This window comes from Arachis stenosperma, chromosome 1, assembly GCF_014773155.1.
Source record: "Arachis stenosperma cultivar V10309 chromosome 1, arast.V10309.gnm1.PFL2, whole genome shotgun sequence".
NCBI classification, from domain to species: domain Eukaryota; kingdom Viridiplantae; phylum Streptophyta; class Magnoliopsida; order Fabales; family Fabaceae; genus Arachis; species Arachis stenosperma.
Window position 1 is genome coordinate 22,911,164 of NC_080377.1, and position 18,917 is coordinate 22,930,080.

At 32.1% G+C, this 18,917-nt stretch overlaps 2 protein-coding genes across 2 annotated transcripts; both read right to left on the reverse strand.

Moving 5' to 3' along the window:
* Nucleotides 1–10,002: 10,002 nt before the first annotated feature.
* On the reverse strand, nucleotides 10,003–11,388 carry LOC130976453 (uncharacterized). The gene has a single exon (XM_057901327.1). The coding sequence runs from the start codon at nucleotides 11,386–11,388 to the stop codon at nucleotides 10,003–10,005; it is 1,386 nt and encodes a 461-aa protein (XP_057757310.1).
* Nucleotides 11,389–15,907: 4,519 nt separating this feature from the next.
* On the reverse strand, nucleotides 15,908–18,186 carry LOC130948843 (leucine-rich repeat extensin-like protein 3). Its single transcript, XM_057877748.1, has 2 exons — nucleotides 17,152–18,186; nucleotides 15,908–16,791 (listed from the first exon to the last, which is right to left on the reverse strand). Exons 1-2 carry the CDS (start codon nucleotides 18,150–18,152, stop codon nucleotides 16,170–16,172), a joined length of 1,623 nt encoding a protein of 540 aa, XP_057733731.1. The 5' UTR covers nucleotides 18,153–18,186; the 3' UTR covers nucleotides 15,908–16,169.
* Nucleotides 18,187–18,917: the final 731 nt, after the last annotated feature.

Here is an 18,917-nt window from a genome sequence, read left to right on the forward strand (position 1 = left end):
TCTAAAAACTACATCTAAAACCTAAAATTGAATTATGATCTAATATGAATTGATGTCCTGAGTCTCTGCATGTTCTCGGACTTTAATCTGTGCTTTCTGGGCCGAAAACTGGGTTGAAATACGGCCCAGAATCTGTGCCAGCGACTTCTGTAATTCTGCAGATCGCGCTCATCACACGTCTGCGTCGTCCACGCGTTCGCGTCACTCAGCATTTCTCGTACCACGTGTGCGCGTCGTCCATGCTTTCGTGTCGTTCGTGCAGCTTCCAATCCGCGCGGTCGCATCAGGCACGTGAACGCGTCACTCTGATTTCTTCTATTTTGCGCGATCGCGTGAGCCATGCGACCGCGTGACTTCTCGCTGGTTATCTCCTCAATTCCTTGTGTTCCTTCTATTTTTGCACGCTTCCTCTTCATTCTCTAAGCCATTCCTGCCTTATGAAGCCTGAAACACTTAACACACGGATCAAGGCATCGAATGGTAATAAGAGAGGATTAAGATTAGCTAAATTAAGACCAAAGAAGCATGTTTTCAATCATAGAACTAAACTAGGAAGGAATTGTAAAATCATGCAAATCCTATGAATAAGTGGGTGAAAAGCTTGATAAAACTACTCAATTAAATACAATATAAACCATAAAATAGTGGTTTATCAGCTGGCTTGAAGAGGATATCAGCCGAGATCCCTTGATCTACCTAGGTTTTGTGGAGATGGGCATTTGCCAAGATCATGGTTATCACCACCGGATCGTCATGCTCGGGAATGATCCCTTGCCCATTCTCTTTAGTGAATGAGATGGTTGGGAGATCAGGAGTCTCGCTCGCAACTTGGTAGACCCGCTTTAGATGTTTCTTGCGAGATGACTTGGTGAGCCCTCCTCCTCTAAATCTCCCTGAGATCATGTGTATATGTCTCTCAGGGGACTGTGGGGGTGGGTCTCTTCGATCACTGTCATCTCGCTTTCTTTTTCCATGATAGTCCGACCTTTCTACGAGATATCTGTCGAGCCGACCTTTTCTGGCCAGCTTTTCTATCACGTTTTTGAGGTCGTAACAGTCATTTGTAGGATGGCCATACATCTTATGGTATTCGCAGTAGTCGCTACGACTCCTCCCCCCTCTTTTTGTTCTTGATGGGCCTAGGGGGTGGAAGCCTTTCGGTATGGCAAATTTCCTTATACACATCGACTAGGGAAACTTTCAAAGGAGTATAAGAGTGATATCTCCTCGGCTTTTCTACGTCAATCTCCTCTTTCTTCTTGGGCTCTCTCTCTTTCTCTTTTGACAGTTGAGAGTGCCCAGGCCGCCAACTCGGCTCTCGTAGTCTGGCGTTTTCCTCCATGTTGATGTACTTTTCAACTCTTTCTTGTACATCATTCAAGGAGGTAGGGTGCCTTTTTGTTATAGACTGGGAGAAGGAGCCTTCCCTGAGTCCATTTACTAGGCCCATGATTATTGTCTCCGTGGGCAGGTCTTGAATTTCCAAGCACGCTTTGTTGAATCTCTCCATGTAGTTTCTTAAAGGTTCTCCGACCTCCTATTTCACACCCAGGAGGATTGGTGCGTGTTTTACCTTGTCTTTTTGGATGGAGAATCGCATTAGGAATTTCTGCGAGAGGTCGTCGAAGCTCGTGACCGATCTTGGAGGGAGGCTGTCGAACCACTTCATCGCTGTTTTCGTCAAGGTGGTCGGAAAGGCTTTGCAGCGAGTGGCATCAAAAGCATCGGCCAGGTACATCCACCTTTTGAAGTTGCTCAGATGATGCTTTGGATCCGTAGTCCCGTCATAGAGGTCCATCTCAGGGCTTTTGAAGTTCCTTGGAACTTTTGCCCTCATTATGTCCTCACTGAACGGGTCGTCTCCCCCCAAGGGCGAGTCTTCTTGGTCACTGCGAGAGTTTTGGCTTTTAAAGGAAGATTCTAGCTTCAAGAGTTTTTCTTCTAACTTTTTTCGACGCTCTATATCTTCCTTTAGGTTCCTCTCTGCCTCTCACTGTCATTCTAATTCCGGTTCTAGCTGTTCCAAACGTCCTTGGTGGCTGTGGACCAATCCCAGTAGTTCAGCTGCATGAGGCGGTCCTTCTTTTCCTGGTTTGCGTCCTTCGGAAGAATTTACCTTTGGGTTTTTTACCCCAGAGGTACCTTCTTTGTGTTGGTCATTCGCTTCCTAGTGGATGGTCATGTCCGCATCATTGTTTTCGGTGTTCAGATTTTCTTGCTCTGAATCGGTCGTGGCGTGGCCATCTTCGGGTGAGTTGTCCACCATCGAAGGATGATCTCTCGGGTCCCCGGCAATGGCGCCAATGTTACGTTGGATAACCGGAGATTGATGGTCTGGACTCGCGAGGTTGGCCCAATCGTCTTGGGAAGAAGGCCTTCAGGCTTGATCCCGTGTTTAAGACCTCCGTCCAACTTGTGTGCAAGGAATGAGATAGGGGTGGTACCTGCAAAGACACTCCGATGCCTAAGTTAATAAGGGTCTAAGCAGGTTAAGAGAGTATGGGAATTTAGAGATACTTGAGGGTCGTCAGTGTATTTATAGAGGTGAACCCATAACCACCGTTGGAGTGGTTCCACCCTTTAAGGATGATAACCGTCCCCTTATCTTAGGAATGTTAGGATTTGACTCCTAGAGGTGGGTTCAGAGATTTTAGGGGCAGTTACTTATTTAAATAAGTGTTATCTGCCAGCTAATCAGACTCCCTACTTCCTTTCAGTGGAGTTTGCGTAGAGTCTGACCTCTTCGGTGGAGGTCGGTTGCAAGGGGAGGCCAATCTATGGATTGGGCCATTTTGTCTTGTTTTGGTCATGGGCCTTAGTGTTGGGCCAAGGTATGAACAGTTCGAATGCAAATTTAAATGACAATAAAGTAAACGAGAAAATCTTATTGGTAAATTTGTTCACATGAGTTAACATATATAGCTTATTTAATTTGTAAATTTTTTACGTAAAACGGATCTAAAAAAAGTGTTACGAAATTAAGTAACAATGATTAAACCATATGTAGGCTAAAATAGTATTCTTAAATTAACTAGATTATATCCAAATGGTTGTTATTAAAGGAAACCAATGAAATATGTCGTTATACGCATTTTGCGGCGGTTAGAATAAAAACCGCTGCTAAATACAATCATGATTAAGCATCGCCGCTAACCACCGCGATATGCGCCACAATATGTTATTTGACGGCGGTTCAAAAAAAACCGCCGCTAAATACAATCCTAATTGCAGTCTTGTCTCTAACCGTCGCGATATGCGTCGCAATATGTCATTTGGCGAATTTTCACCACTATCTGTCGGATTTGTTGTAGTGGTTATAGTGATGAAATTCACCATATATTCACTAAAATTTTGTTTTCTCTATTTTTTATTTTTTTTTTCTCTCTGCTAAACTTTCTTACGCCATAATCCTCCCCAGTTTTAATTCCAAAATAAGTTTTTCATTTGTACGAGAGAAGAGATGCTAAAATCAAGAAGGTGGAATCAATATACTAAAATATTGAGATTCTATTTTTTATTTTAAATAAAAAATATTTCATTAACATCAGAAATTATTAATGAGTAATATTTATATATATTTTTTCACATATTTTATAATAAAATAATCAAATTTTTTATAGTAGAATAACCAACAATATACTCAATTTTGTTATAAATATAGCAAATAACTATAACTTTACTTTTATACTTTTATTTTAATTTTAATAATAAATATAAATACAATTTAATTATTTTATTTAGAAAAATTGATTATAAGTGTGAATCAAAGTAATCATATTATATTATTTATAAAATTTAATTGTAAATGTAAAATATTTGGTCTTTTTGTATTTTAATAGCTACTTTGCATAGATCGATGATGGATGAGTAATTATTTGCAAATTATTTGTGATTATATAACATTAGGTGTATTATATAATACAGATCTAAATTTACAGAGATTCTCGTAGAGTAGTTTTCCTTGCGACACGTGCATTTTGTGGAGCAGCTTGGCAAGCAGCGCTGGCGCAGGAAATTGGCTTAGCTAGTTGGCTAGGCATAAGCAATTTTCTTTCTTAACGCAGGGGAAGGGGTACAAAGAAGGGTGTGAATCTACAAACAGTGGAATAATATTTTTCTTTTTTTATAGTGCAAAACCTAAAATTTAAAAAAAAAAATATTTGTTGTTTAATCTAATTCTTAGTATAAACTTAAAAGTAGAAATAGATAAAACACTATACTTGAACCAAATAAGTATACTAAATAAGGCTTGGTTTTGCCTAAGATATTTTGTGTGATCAATGATCATATATAATTTTAAATATTTTAATTTTGAATTTTTTTCTGTCAAGATTTTTGTTTTTTTAATTATATTATTTTTATTTAAAAAGTAAAAAAAAAAACTTTACTTTATTTTAAACAAGTAACATGTTTTTAAAAAAGTCAAATTAAAAAAGGTTTTAATAAAGAGAAAATGATGCTTTTCTCTTGTAAGATATTTAAATATTCAAAAATATTATTTATACACTAAAATTAGCACTAAAATTAGTCATTATATATTTATATATAAATATATTATTTATTATATTTTCAATATATATTTTATATTTTAACATGTATTTTATATTGATAGCTAATTTTAGTGTATATCTAATATGATTATTAAATGATATATTTTTTTTCTATAAAAATTAAATAACGTTTATTTTAGCCTCTTTGATTAAAATTCACTTTTATAACTAACATTTATATGATTAATAAAAGATTTCAAAAAAAAATTAACTATCCAATTTTATTTAACTTTTTTTAATTACTTTAAACTTTTTACCAATTATAAAAAGTATAATTCAGAGTGCACTGTATTAATTATAATTTTCACTGTAATAAATTGTATTTAATGAGTTAAAAGAAATAAATTTAAAAAAATTTTCAATTTGTTATGTCAGTCTTATTATTAAATGTATTACCTCAATTTTTATATAATACTGGTGTATACTGGTGTATGTATCCGTGCAATGTACAAAAAATATTTAATTTTTTATTTATATCTAAAGTATTTTTAATAAAGTGATTTATATGGTACAACGATATTTTTATAGAGATAGAATAAAAGCAACTTAAGATTAACACGTAGCAGAAAGAACAAAGAACGGATTTCTAAGTCACGAAGCAGAAGTAGATGACTCCGTAGTTGAACTGCGTAACATATGAAAGGTCCATTAGAAGAATGAAAATATGAGATCACATCATTAGTGGGTAGAAAACAGTGCTATAATAATATTAAAATATAATAATATATAAGAAAATAATCATAACTGTTTAACTATAATAATATAGAATATATGAACTAAATATATTCTAACATGTAAAACAAACATCAAAGCTAAATAGCAAATAAATACAAGTATAAAATAGGAAAGTTTGAAATTTATATTTAATCCAAGAATATAAATTTATATAAAAAATAATTATAGATATAAAATAGAAAAATTTAAAAGATATAATTAATGGCTATAATTAATATAATTTTGAGTTAGATATTTTGATTTGTTTAATTTTGTTTTGTTTTTTTTTTTTATAAAAGATGAATTCAAATGGTATCACAACAAGAAAATTTTAAGAGTATAATTAGGAGTGGCAACACTACTCGAATTTATGGGTATCCACTCCCGTCCCTACTCACGTTCCGGACGGGTTTTTAGTAGGACGATACGGGACACGGTCAGGTTTAAGTAATACTTACTCCGGTATATATATATATGTATTAAAATAAATTATTAATAATATTAAATCATATTTAAATTTTTATCTTAATTTATATTATGTATGTGATCATAGTTATATAAATTTTATACATGCGTCCAATACACACGAAATCGCCCTTGCCCAACGCTTCTTCTCTTCTCCCCCACGCTTCTTCTTCTTCTTCTTTTCTCCTCCACGCTTCTTCTTCTTCTTCTCACACTTGTTTACTCACGGAGCGTCTTTCTTCTTCTTCGCCTTATTCTTCGCGTTTCTCTTCCTCCTCCTTCTCCTCCTTCTTTTTCGCGTTCCTTCTTCTTTACGTGTTTTCTCCTTATCGTCATTCTTTTGTTGTTGTTGTTGCTGTATTTTTTTTCTTTTCCTCCTTCTTTACGTTGCAGCAGAAAGTTTACGTTGAGCAAAGCTTTAAGTTGCAGCACGTTATATGTAACGCATATATGACAAACGAGTGAGGGGTGGGGGACGCGCGTGTGGAGGAAATCACTTGGTTAACAACTATGTAAAAAATACATAGATGCATGCAGAACTTTTCCGTTAAAAAAAATGGGTACACACATTTTCTAATAAAAATTAAGACATTAGTTTATTGTATATTATATATATTTTTTAATTATTTTAATTATTTTGTGAATTTCTTTGTTATGTATTTTTGGTTAGTATTCACGTTAATAAAAAAATAAATTGAGCTTAATTTAAAGTTAAATATGTTAATTTTTATTAAAAATATTTTAGATATAAATAAAAAATTAAATATTTTTCGTACATTGCACAGGTACATACACAAGTATACACCAGTATTATATAAAAATTGAGGTAATACATTTAATAATAAAACTGACATGACAAATTGAGAATTTTTTTAATTTATTTTTTTTAACTCATTAAATACAATTTATTACAGTAAAAATTATAGCTAATACAGTGCACTCTGAATTATACTTTTTATAATTGGTAAAAAGTTCAAAGTAATTAAAAAAAGTTAAATAAAATTGGATAGTTAATTTTTTTATTTGAAATCTTTTATTCATCATATAAATGTTAGTTATAAAAGTGAATTTTAATCAAAGAGACTAAAATAAATGTTATTTAATTTTTATAAAAAAAGAATATATCATTTAATAATCATATTAGATGTACACTAAAATCAGCTATCAATATAAAATACATGTTAAAATATAAAATATATATTAAAAATAAAATAAATAATATATTTATATATAAATATATAATGATTAATTTTAGTGACTAATTTTAGTGTATAAATAATATTTTTGAACATTTAAATATCTTACAAGAAAAAAGCATTATTTTCTCTTTATTAAAACCTTTTTGAATTTGACTTTTCTAAAAATATCTTACTTGTTTAAAATAAAGTGACGTTTTTTTTACTTTTTAAATAAAAATAATATAATTAAAAAAAATCTTAACAGAAAAAAATATTCAAAATTAAAATATTTAAAATTACATATAATCACACAAGATATCTTAGGCAAAATTAAGCCTTGTTTAATATACTTATTTAGTTCAAGTATTAGTGTTTTATCTATTTCTACTTTTAAGTTTTTACTAAGAATTAGAATAAACAACAAATATTTTTTTTTAAATTTTAGGTTACACTATAAAAAAGAAAAGAAAAATATTATTCCACTATTTGTAGGTTCACACCCTTCTTTGTACCCCTTCCCCTGCGTTAAGAAAGAAAATTGTTTATGCCTAGCCAACTAGCTAAGCCAATTTCTTGAGCCAGCGATGCATGCCAAGCTGCTCCACAAAATACACGTGTCGCAAAGAAAGTTACTCTACCATAATCTCTGTAAATTTAGATCTGTATTGTAGTGTGCACCATAACATTAATATGAGTAGTAATACCTATTTTCTCAATAGTATTTATTTGACAACAATATTGTCTTTGTAAGTTGTAAGTATTGTCAGTATTTAGTATTTGGTGCCTACTACTGTAAAGATGCATCTTTACAGATTTTTGTCTTTTATGGCAAAAAAGCGTGTTACTAAAAAGCGTTGCTTTAAAGAGAAAAGTGTTATCCTTAATCGTTAACTTGGCTCTGATACCAATTTTTATCAATGCAGATTTTTGAAATATTTTTCTTGGGTTGGATTTGCATTATTAAAATTTTCTATTTCTTTTAACAAATTTTCTATTTCTCTTGATATGCTTTCTATACAATTTTTACAGAATTGTTCCACTTCTTCTCTATTTCTTGTGTAAATGTTACTATTCTGTAATCTTACTTCATAATATCTTTTTTGACTTTTCTGAAAATCTAAATCATTTTTTAATTCTTGTATCGTTTGATTTGCTAAACCAGGCATTTTATACTTGTAATTCTTGTTCAGATTCAAATTGTACTTGTTCTAGGGGTTCAACCTGTAGAGGTTGTATTACTTGAATATTTTGAACATGTATTCTTGATTCAAAAGCTTGTAATGCAATCATATTTTGTATGTGAAGATAATGCAATCTTCGAACACGATAAATTTGTTTATTCTTAATATTTTCTTTTAAATTTTTGACTGATTTTTTAGTTTTAAAACGTTGTATTAATTTTCTTGTTCTAAATATCTTTTTGTTTACCTTTTTGATTTCTGTTTCTAAATCTGAAGATTCAGTTGTCAAATTTCTTATTTTTATAGATATAGCCATTATTCTTGTTTTCATATTCCTTTTAATTGTTTTTAAAGAAATAAGACTTTTTTGAAAATCTTTCATATTAGAATTTCTGCATCTTCTGCCATAGCTTCATTGTTATTTTCTAAAGATTCTATTATTTTTCTAATTCTTCGACTTCTTTTTTCAGATTGTTATAAGATAATACTAAAGTTTTGAAAGCTCTTTGGTTTATTTCAGAAAACTTTAAATATTTCAAATGATTTTCTCTTTCAAAGAGTTCTTGTTTCTTATCTTGATAAGACACGTATATTTCTTCTTTATTTATCGTCATAATTTATTATTTAAAGTTTCGTTCAACTTTTCAATTCTTTTTGTTAATTCCTTTATTTCAGAATCTTTTTCTTCAATTTTTAAATGAGATAGACTTAGAGGGCTGTTAATTTTAGATTCTCTTATTCTAAAACTAGATGATGAAAATGAATTTCTTGACGGTTGTTTTAATAACAAAACTGGGCTTTCAATAGCCTTATTTCTTGGAATTTCTGTTTTTACAAACTTTTGAAATAGTTCATCAACATAAATTCTTTCTTTATCTTTGAAGTCTATACTATGATGACTATTTGTCAGCGCATAATTAATTGCATATGTGATAGAAAATGGTTCATCATTTTGTTCCATTAAATCTATCTTATGGAATTTATAAGCCAGACTTAAGGATCTGCCGAGATTTTCGGTTGATAGAGGAATAGCGTATCCAATATGAGCATTGAATTTAACATTTACATTTGCCAAGTTACCATGGATTATTCCAATTATTTGATCTCTAGGATTAGTGATTCTTTTATCACAGATTGCCAGACTTATTGGAGAATTAATTCCTTTCATGTATGTGGATTTAACTAAAACTTGAATGGTACTAATATGAATCCATCCAATTTTAGATCTTTTTTGTTGATCTTTAATTTTTCCAATTTGTTTATTTACATCTTGTTCATTTATCAGAGCTATTTCAAGTTCTCCATTTGCGGATTGTATTTTTATTGGAGTTTCAATCTGAATTTTTCCATAATATATTATATTTTTTCTATTAAAGATTTCTTTTAGAGGATTTTGTTTATTAAAATTATCGTTAGGTTTAAGATCTAATTCCGTTTTTAAAATAGCTTGTTTTTCATTATCAAGTAAAGCAGTTAGCTTATAGTAATCAGATTCTTCAGTTATTTCTATATCTTCTAAATAATTCATAACTTAAAAAGATTGGGATAAAGATGTACCTTTCTGGAGAATAAACTTCTTTATTTATTGCTATTTTACAATATGTGTTTTGTTCTCCAGAGGGGAGATTTTACAAATTAATTCCAGAGGGGAATATCTTAGAATTATTTTTCTAATGGATCAGACTCCAGAATCGCCTCAGCTACTTCCTCTTCGCCCTCCTGGCCTGTGAGTACTCTAAGCTTCCTGCTTTCTGATTTCTGATGCTCTATCAAATGACTTAGCACTCTATTTATAATGGTTGGGTTTGATGGACAAATCTCATCCTTACCCTTCTTATGACGTCATTGCTTATGTCATTGAGCAATAATTCGCACCAACTACATTATTGGTGCCTTGTGACGAAAGCTCTTACATCATTCAACAATAATGTTGATGGATGACTCAGATGTCTCATCTTCTTCTTTTCCCTCGTGGGTGGGGTCTTCAGCATTGTTGCTTTCTTCAGACATTTCTGAGGCGCACAGCTGGCACCTATGGTCTTCTTTGTCTTTTAGTAAATGGCATAGATTCCTCCTTATCCCGTCAGGAAGTTTTTCCAGTAATCCAGAAAAGTTGTAAAATGCTGATTCAAAATTCACTAGAAGTCTCATCTCTCTTGATTCAATTTGGTTTTTCTTACTAGAAACAATTAGAGTGTTTCTGCTTTTGTAGTTTATTCTTGTTCTGGATTCTTTGTTTATTTTTTGGGCTCTCTCGAAGACTCTTGCCAATGTACTGGCCAATCTTCCTTCGTCGCTATAAATTGATAGATCTTGAACTTGTTCTATTGGTTGAAAATCTCCTGGGAAGACTGACATGAAAATTACTTGAAATGCTGGGATCAAACATTCTCCTTCTTCATTGAAGATTGGCTGACTACTTGTAAATTTTAGAGATATATCCCTTGGTTCTCTTGCATCAATCATATTTTTGAATTTTTTCACTGCATCTATAAAACCTGCAGGAAATTCTTTAATGATATTTAAATTGTCAAAAATTAGGATTGTATCAATTAATCCGTATTGGAAAAACTGATATGTATCCGAGGGTGAAGCCTCTGGGAAGATTACCAGCTTTGTTAGCTGTTCTTTGTTAATGGGATAATATCCCAATATTGCTCTTTTGTCTAGAGTCCAATTTAGAACCAGATTTAAGGTTTCTCTACAGTTTGATCTGCAGACCCTTTTCTTGTCATTTATTTCGGCCCTTGTGGGAATATTTTTCATTAGTCCAGTTCTTTGGGCTTGGGCTGTTCTTTGGATTTGTACTGGAGCTTTTTCTGCTCTTTTTAGAATTTGCTCTGGATGGAGCACTTCATATTCTCTGAGGGATTCTTTTGCGTCTTCTATTGTCAAGAAACCTCCTTTATGAATAGTTTTGGGCTGATGGGTGAATGGTGCTGCTTTAGCCCAATCGTCGTAGACTCCTTTCATTGGGCCATTATAGATGACATAATATTTTTTATCCTGAGTTGATTTTTTAACTATTTCTGCCAGAGTTTTATTTTCAGGGATTTTTTCAGAAAAAATTGGTTTTGGGTTTTGTGGCTGGTCCACCACGCTTAGCTGGCTGAACTCTGATGGTGTTGCGAGCATTGGTATTGGAGCAGGTAATGTTGCTTGCTGGGGAACTTTCATGGCTTCCATGGCCTTCTTGATAGATTGAATTTTAGCTCTTAGCTGGTGGCAATGATTGCACCTTTCAAGCTCTTGTTCAAGCTTCTGGATTTCTTGATTCATTGTGTTGACAATGAACTCCATTCTCTTGTCAATGTATCTGCAATAATATTTTTATTTCCTTTAATGTACTCGATTTTTATCGGATATTGTAATAGAAACATTTGCCATCTTACCAGACGACCCTGATTATAGTCAGATTGTAAATTATATCTAATAAAACCTGTTAAATAACTTGAGTCTGTTCGTAATGTAAATTCCCTTGGAAGTAGATCAATCCTCCATTTCTTAATAGTTTTTATTGCTGCTAGAGTTTCTTTTTCATGGGTAGTATACCTCTGTTCTGTTGGTGTAAATGTTCCAGAAATATATCTGCATAGTAATTCATTTGAGGAATGTTTAGAATCTAGTGATTCTTTTTCTTTGTTCAAGCTTTTTTCAGCTTTTTTAGCTTTTAGATAGCCTGACCAGGTCTTGTCTGAAGCATCTGTTTCTACTATTAAATAGTCATCTTCTTCCGGAATATAAAGTTCTGGAAGATTTTTACAAAGTTCTTTAATTTTTTGAATTTGCAGGCTATCCTTTTCTTCCCATTTCCAACTCTTTTTTATACTTATTTTTGAAAATAAGTTTTTAGTATAATCTGTTATATTCTTTAAAAATCCTTGATCAGAAATATAATTTATGCATCCTAAAAATCTTTGTAATTGTTTTCTATCTTCCATTTTATCAGGAAATAAATCTACTTTTTCTAATACATTTGGTTGAAGTTTTAACTTCCCTTCAGTAGATAGAATTAATCCAAGAAATTCTATTTCTTGTTTTGCTATCTTAGCTTTCTTTTTACTGAGGACTAAACCTTTTTCCTTACATCTTTCTAAGACAATTAGTAATTTTTGAAGATGATCTTCTTTATCTTGTTTTGTAAAGATTAGTATATCATCAATGTAAACTAGAACAAAATCATTTAAATCTTTTAAATTTTCTTCCATAAATCTCTGATAAATACCTGGAGCTTATTTTAGTCCAAATGGTAGGACATTCCATTCGTAGAGTAAAACTCCTGTTGATTCTTTTGTTGGACAAGTAAAGGCAGTTAATTTCTTTGTTTCTTCGTCTAAACGAAGTTGCCAATATCCTGATTTTGCATCGAGCGATGAAAACCAAGTTGCTCCTTTGATTTTTTCTAGAATGGAATCCTTTCTTGGGAGCTTATGAGCATCTCCTATGGTTGCTTCATTCATTTTTTTTATAATTAATAACCATTCTTCGTTTTCCTCTTTTAATTTCGTTATTGTTTTCAACATAGAAGGCTGGGGCCGCATGAGGGCTTTTACTTAGTCTTATAATTCCTTTATCCAAAAGATCCTTACATTCGGATGAAAATTCTTCCTTATCTCGAGCTGAATAGGGGATTCTATTTGGAACATTTATTTCCCTTGTAGGAACTTTTAGCTTAATACTTATTAATTCTTTGTTTGTATTTTTAATATCTAAAGGATTTTCAGCACAAACTTCATTTAAAAGTTCTTCTATTTTAATTTCAAGGTCATTTTTTGGAGTTTTTATCTGAAAATATAGGTTCAAATAACATTCTTCTAGAATAGAAAATATTTGAATTTTAGAATTTCGTTTATAGTAGTAGTTGGGATTTTATTAATTTTGCCCTTTGATTTAGAGAGGAATCATATGGGGCTTTTAGAACTATATGTTAATTCTTGGATAAAAGGGTGATAAAGTTTAAGGAAATTATTTCCTATAATTAAATCTATTCCAGATTCTAATTTATATATAGCTGGAATGATGAATCTGTAATTTTGAATGAAGACTTCAATCATTTCTGCTTTAAAATTAATTTTGTGTATAGATTTATCGGCTATTCTAATTCTTAGTGGATTTTTTAATTTTTTCCAGTTAAGTTTTATATTTGAACTTGCAAAACATTTTGTTGCTCCTGTGTCTATGAAGGCATTAATAAATTTTTCTGTAATTTTTACAGTAATAAATGTAGCGCTATTACTCAGTTCCTGAGTTTGTCTCTGAGTCTGTTTCTGAGACATATTCAAAAATATATTTTAGTTCATCATCAGATTCTTCTAAAGGCTCCATAAAACAAGTTTTTGCGACTTCTAGTTGTTTAGTTAGGTCTTTTTTATCCTTCTTTTTTGGACATTCATTTGCATAATGTCCTTCTTCTTGACAATACCAACATTTACAGTTTTCTTTTTTATTTGGGCAATAGTTCTTTTGTTTTTTATTGATACTTCTTTCCCTAAAATATCTCTTTTTTCTCCAATTTGGATAATATTTTCTTTTTCTAAAATGATATTTTCTTTTTCTTTGGATATTTTTATAAGGATGGTATTTCCGAATATTTTTATTAGAACCATATTTTTGAGGAATTTCTTCGTTATCTTGACAACAAATTCTAATTATATTATTAAATCTTTTCTGAGTAGCTTCCTGCATACAGCGTTCTTTTATTTCCTCTCTTATTGCAGATGTTGCTCCACCGAAATTATTTTCAATTGTTTTATTATTTATTTCTCTTATAAATCTTCCCATAATAATTTCATTAGCAGGATATGGAAGTTTTGTGATATACATGTTAAGATAATGATTTTTATCTTCTTCTTTTAATTTATAATAATATATTCTATATTCACAAATATAGGATTCTATATAGCATAGATCGAATATTTGAATATTGGCCAAGTGATTTTTGCTTCTAAATATTCTTTTTCAGAAATTTCGGTTCTATAATTTATGACATTTTTTCCAAAAAATTCTTTGTATAGAACCCTCATTATGTGTGCTATTCTATCATAAGCTGTTGTTTTTTCAGCTAATTCTTCTATTATTTTATTATCTATTGATAACATATAATTTCTTATGGTTCCTTTAGTGTGGAAACCTATGAAGTTCCAAATATCCATTTCAGATAATTCATTTAATTTTGGGTTTGTATAAGCTTCTAACAGAAAAGAGTTCATCCAATCTTCGAAAATTTCTTTTTCGTTCTTTTTGCAATCTAGGTCAAGCATTTTTTCTCCTTCTAGCTCTTGAATTTTAGGAATGTATTTTGATGGTATTTTAGTATATTTCGAATTTTTGCTTATAAAACCTTTTTTGAAAGCATAATTTTCAAAACCTGTTTCCCATTTAAATTGGGTTTGATTATTATTCCCAGATGTTCCAGCTTCATCCTTTACTTGTACTGGATGTACTGGTTCTTCATCACTAGAATAGTCTAAAACATATTCTTCTCTTTCAGAAAAATCTGGTTCTTCTTTAATCTGAAAACCTTGTTCCATAAGATTATCTTCTTGAGCCATTTTTAATTGTTTAAAAAGCATTGTAACTTCTTCTAATTTTTCATCAATATTCATAATTTTAGAGGTGGTCTAATCTTTAGATTTGTTGTATCGATTTTATTTTGGACTTCTTCTTTTTTAGGAATTTCTTTTTGGAAATGTTTATCAAGTATTTGTTCAATTTTATTTATCATATTAGGTTCTTCCTTTTCTTTATTTTTCTGAAATTTTAGAGAAACCAATATTTCTTCAAGCATATCTATTATAGAATTTAATTGTGGATTAAAAGTATGATGAAGGTGGGGATAATTATCTCCCTGATAACATTTTTTAGAAACTCCATGTGAAATATAAGTTTTTTCGGGCTTTTGAAGTCCTTCAATAAAACTTATAGTAAAATAAAGATTTGAGAAAAATCATTTTGTATTGATTTTAAGAATTCGGTGTCATTACAATTGACATTAGTTAAAATCATTAGTTTTTGATCTATTAATTTTGATAGATTAATTATTTCTTCTCTTAAATCTTCTAATTTACTAGTTTTTTCCATAAGGTGACGCTTTTCTTTGAAAAGGGCAACGGTTTTAAATTAAAAGTGTGGTTTTAGAATGAGTGGTTCAGATTTTGCCACATATCACATCTTTAAAACAACATCTTTACCATATATTTCACCTTAGTATTTTGGGACACATTTTTGGGTCCTGTGTTGTCTGTCGGTGCATCTTTTTGTGTGTGTGGAAAACAAGTGTGTTTATTAGTGCCAGTGCAGAAATACGTATCATTATTTTATGCTTCTTTTGCCCTCTTTTTCTTTTTTATTTTTTATTATTTTTAACTAATAGTAAAGACAAGAATCCAATGATTACGTATTCTCCATGGGTCATGGGACGTACAGAATGAAATAATTTACATTATCCTAACTTCCCATCATCTTTTATCTCCATTAAAATTGACATATCACAGTTATAAAGAAAATAATCTTGTAGTAAATAAAAATAATATTTTTCATATGATCAATTTATTTTATGATAATTATTATCACGAGATTATTATATAGTTATGAAATTTTAATAGCACATAAAAAGTATAGTTAAAATTTAAGATCACAAACTATTATTATTATTATTATTATTATTATTATTATTATTGGTAATAGTTGAAAAGAAAAAGTAAAAAATAAAAATCTAAGCAAATTTGAATCTAACGACTCATGAACTTGCAGGTAGACTTGTCACTTGTGTCTCCGAAAAAGCTGGAACCAAATTTATTAGGTTTAGCTTCGATGAAAGTACTTGAATACACATTTTTATTCATTATTCACCACACAGATATTGCATAATGTAGATACGAATACACAGATATTTATAAAAAGAAAAGCAAGTGCACATGCAGGTGCAGTTGGGAGCTAATCAAGCAGATATACATAATAGTTAAATAAAATGAAAATTGACCACAATCTTTTGTTGACTTAGTGGACAATAATGCTTGACTATATACTACAGTGTATAGTGTACTATGTAGGTGAAAAAGGCGCATTAATTGCGATCACAATCATAAGCGATGAGGTCTGAGAGTCTTATAGGTTACCGGCTCAGGCGGTGAAGAATAGAAAGAACTATGTTCTTGAAGCAGCGGCGCCGCTGCGGCTTGGGAGTGTAACTGCGAGTAGTACGTTTTGCAAGGGATGTAATGGAAAAATTTGGGGTTAGAGCATGGTTTCACATTGGAAAAGAATGCGTGGCATTCTTCCGGTGATCTTTGATTAGGAAGCCCCAAGATGCAGTTATTGTTGACGTCAAGAACCTTCCTCTCTATCAGCTTCAAGCACTCAGGACCAACTTGGGTAAAGTAGTTGTCCGACAACGACAAGTTGCCGTTGTTGCGGAGCCCCGGGAGAATGCAGACGATCTCCGGAACTGCACCGTACAGCTGGTTGCTTGCAAGGTTGAGGAACTGAATGCTTTTTAAACATCCGAAAGATTGAGGAATGGGACCCGTAATGATGTTCTTGCTCGCATCAAAGACTGTCGCCTTGCCGAGCAAGCCTATCTCGTAGGGCAGGCATCCGTCAAGGTTGTTCCCCAAGAACAGCACTTCGGTTAGCGTCTTCGAAGCTTTACCAATGCTGCTTGGGATCGTGCCGCTAAATTGATTGTTGGCGAACGTGAGGTACCTGGAGGGAGGGAGGAACTTAAGGAAATTTGATCGGGAAATCGTAACAGAATAAACACGAAAATTCATCTTTAAAATATGTTTAATTGAACATATTAATTCTTAAAAACTTTTATTCATTAAAAATACTAAAAAATTATTGCCGTAGAACATATTAATCCATCAGTAATTTTCAATTAATTTTTTAATAAAATTTTTGTTATTTAACAGTTTAATCTCAAAAAATATTATTATAAGATAAATTAATTTTTCTCTAAAATAACGAAAGAATGAAAGAATCAATTTATGTGATAAAAATAACTCTCAGACCATATAAAAAAATTTATTGGGAATATTGAGTCAAAAATCTTTTGTGTCTTACCTGGCAGGAGTAGAGCCGAAATTACTAGGGAGGTTGCCGGAGAAGAAGTTGTTGTTGATGAAGATAACATCGAGATCTTGGACGAAGAGTTCCGGTGGAATTGGGCCGGAGAGTTGGTTGAACCTAATGTCCAGGAATGTTAGATTCGTAGCCTGAAGAACTTGCATTGGGAACGCACCTGAGAGCTTGTTGTTGCTGAGGTCAAGTTCGTAGAAATACTTGAACTTTTTAACGGATAAGTCTGGGAGGTTGCCGCCGAAGCCGTTAGAGTTAACGTGGAAGAATGTGAGCTCTGGAATTTCGCCCAAGACATCGGAAAGCTTCAATGTTCCGTTTTTAACACCGGTGATCTTCGCTTGGTTTAGGTCTATTCCGGCCACAGCTTTCTCCTTTGTGTTTGGATATGTGGCGCACCTTATCCCATTGTACTTGCATGGATCTGAGCCTTTCCAGTTATTAGTGTACCCTGTTTTGTCAACGATTTCAAATTTCTTGAATTTTAGAAGTACTCCTCGTGCTCTTATCAACCGTGTCTGTGGAGGAGGACGAGGAGGTGGTGGTGGTGGTGGCGGTGGAGGAGGACGCGGCGGCGGTGATGGAGGGGGACAAGTAGGTGGAGGAGGTGGTGGTGGTGGTGGTAATGGAGGGGGACACGTCGGAAGTGGAGGCGGCGGCGGAGGTGGAGATGATGTGGGACACGCTGCTGGTGGTGGAGGTGGAGGTGGAGGTGGAGGAGGAGGAGGTGGTGGAGGTGGTGGCGGTGGTGGAGGAAGAGGAGGGGGACATGCCGGTTCGGGAGGAGGAGGAAGAGGAGGGGGACATTCGGGTGAAGGAGCAGGGCCAGGATAATAATAACCGGGGCCGCCTGGTCCTATGGTAATCTCCAATGCTTGTCTTTGCCGCCCGGCCTCATCTCCGATGGCGAAATATGGGAAGTAAAAAAGCAAGAAAGTAGATAGCATGAATAAGAGCAAGGCGTTAATGGATGTGATGGTGCCCATCTTTCTCTCTCGACACAACTGTGCCACATGCAATGTATTATGGCATTAAATAATCAACTTTGGTCCTATAAACTATACTATATATATGCATCACCAAAAATAATCCCGTACACCTATTAACCATACAAAATGGATATGTACATGATATTGAACATATAATATGTTAATTTTAGATTTTTGTTAGATATGTAGGACATACTATATATATTAAACAAGAAATATTATAGTTTTAATTTTCATATATTTTTTAAAAAATATTTTTAATCTCTTTTTAATTATATAAAAATATTATATAATTTTTATTTAATAATTAATAGTACATACTATTTCTAAATTTAATATAAGAATAATGTTACAGACATGTTCATACTTAATCGTATTTTAAAAAGCTAAAGCGTGTTTAAATAAGTATTTTTAGTTTTTATTAAGATAAAATTAGATATGTAAGACATATGTGTGACTTAACTAAAATGTGTTTTAAAGTAAGATTGGTAGACAAATATATGTGTTTTGAATTAAGATAATAGAACTTTTCACCATAAAAATGATAAATTTAATGGTAATTAATTTTTTATTTTATCAAACCTCTGTTTTTAATTTTTTTATTTTTTTTTAGTAAGCGGTATTGAATAGAATTAATGCTAATGTTAGTATGGATTCCAGTTCCATTTTTAACAAATTAAAGAAAAAATGAATTGATACAAAATTTAAAATTGATTATAAATTTTCAAAATCAATTTTGGATGGTTTGATTGGTGTTCGGTG

Bases quoted from the DNA above. Each gene is read 5' to 3' on its own strand.
- LOC130976453 (XM_057901327.1), bottom strand. From the start codon at position 11,388: ATGGAGTTCATTGTCAACACAATGAATCAAGAAATCCAGAAGCTTGAA.
- LOC130948843 (XM_057877748.1), bottom strand. From the start codon at position 18,152: ATGGGCACCATCACATCCATTAACGCCTTGCTCTTATTCATGCTATCT. The intron at 16,792-17,151 runs GTAAGACACAAA...CCCTCCCTCCAG, and splicing joins TTCGGCTCTACTCCTGCCAG to GTACCTCACGTTCGCCAACA.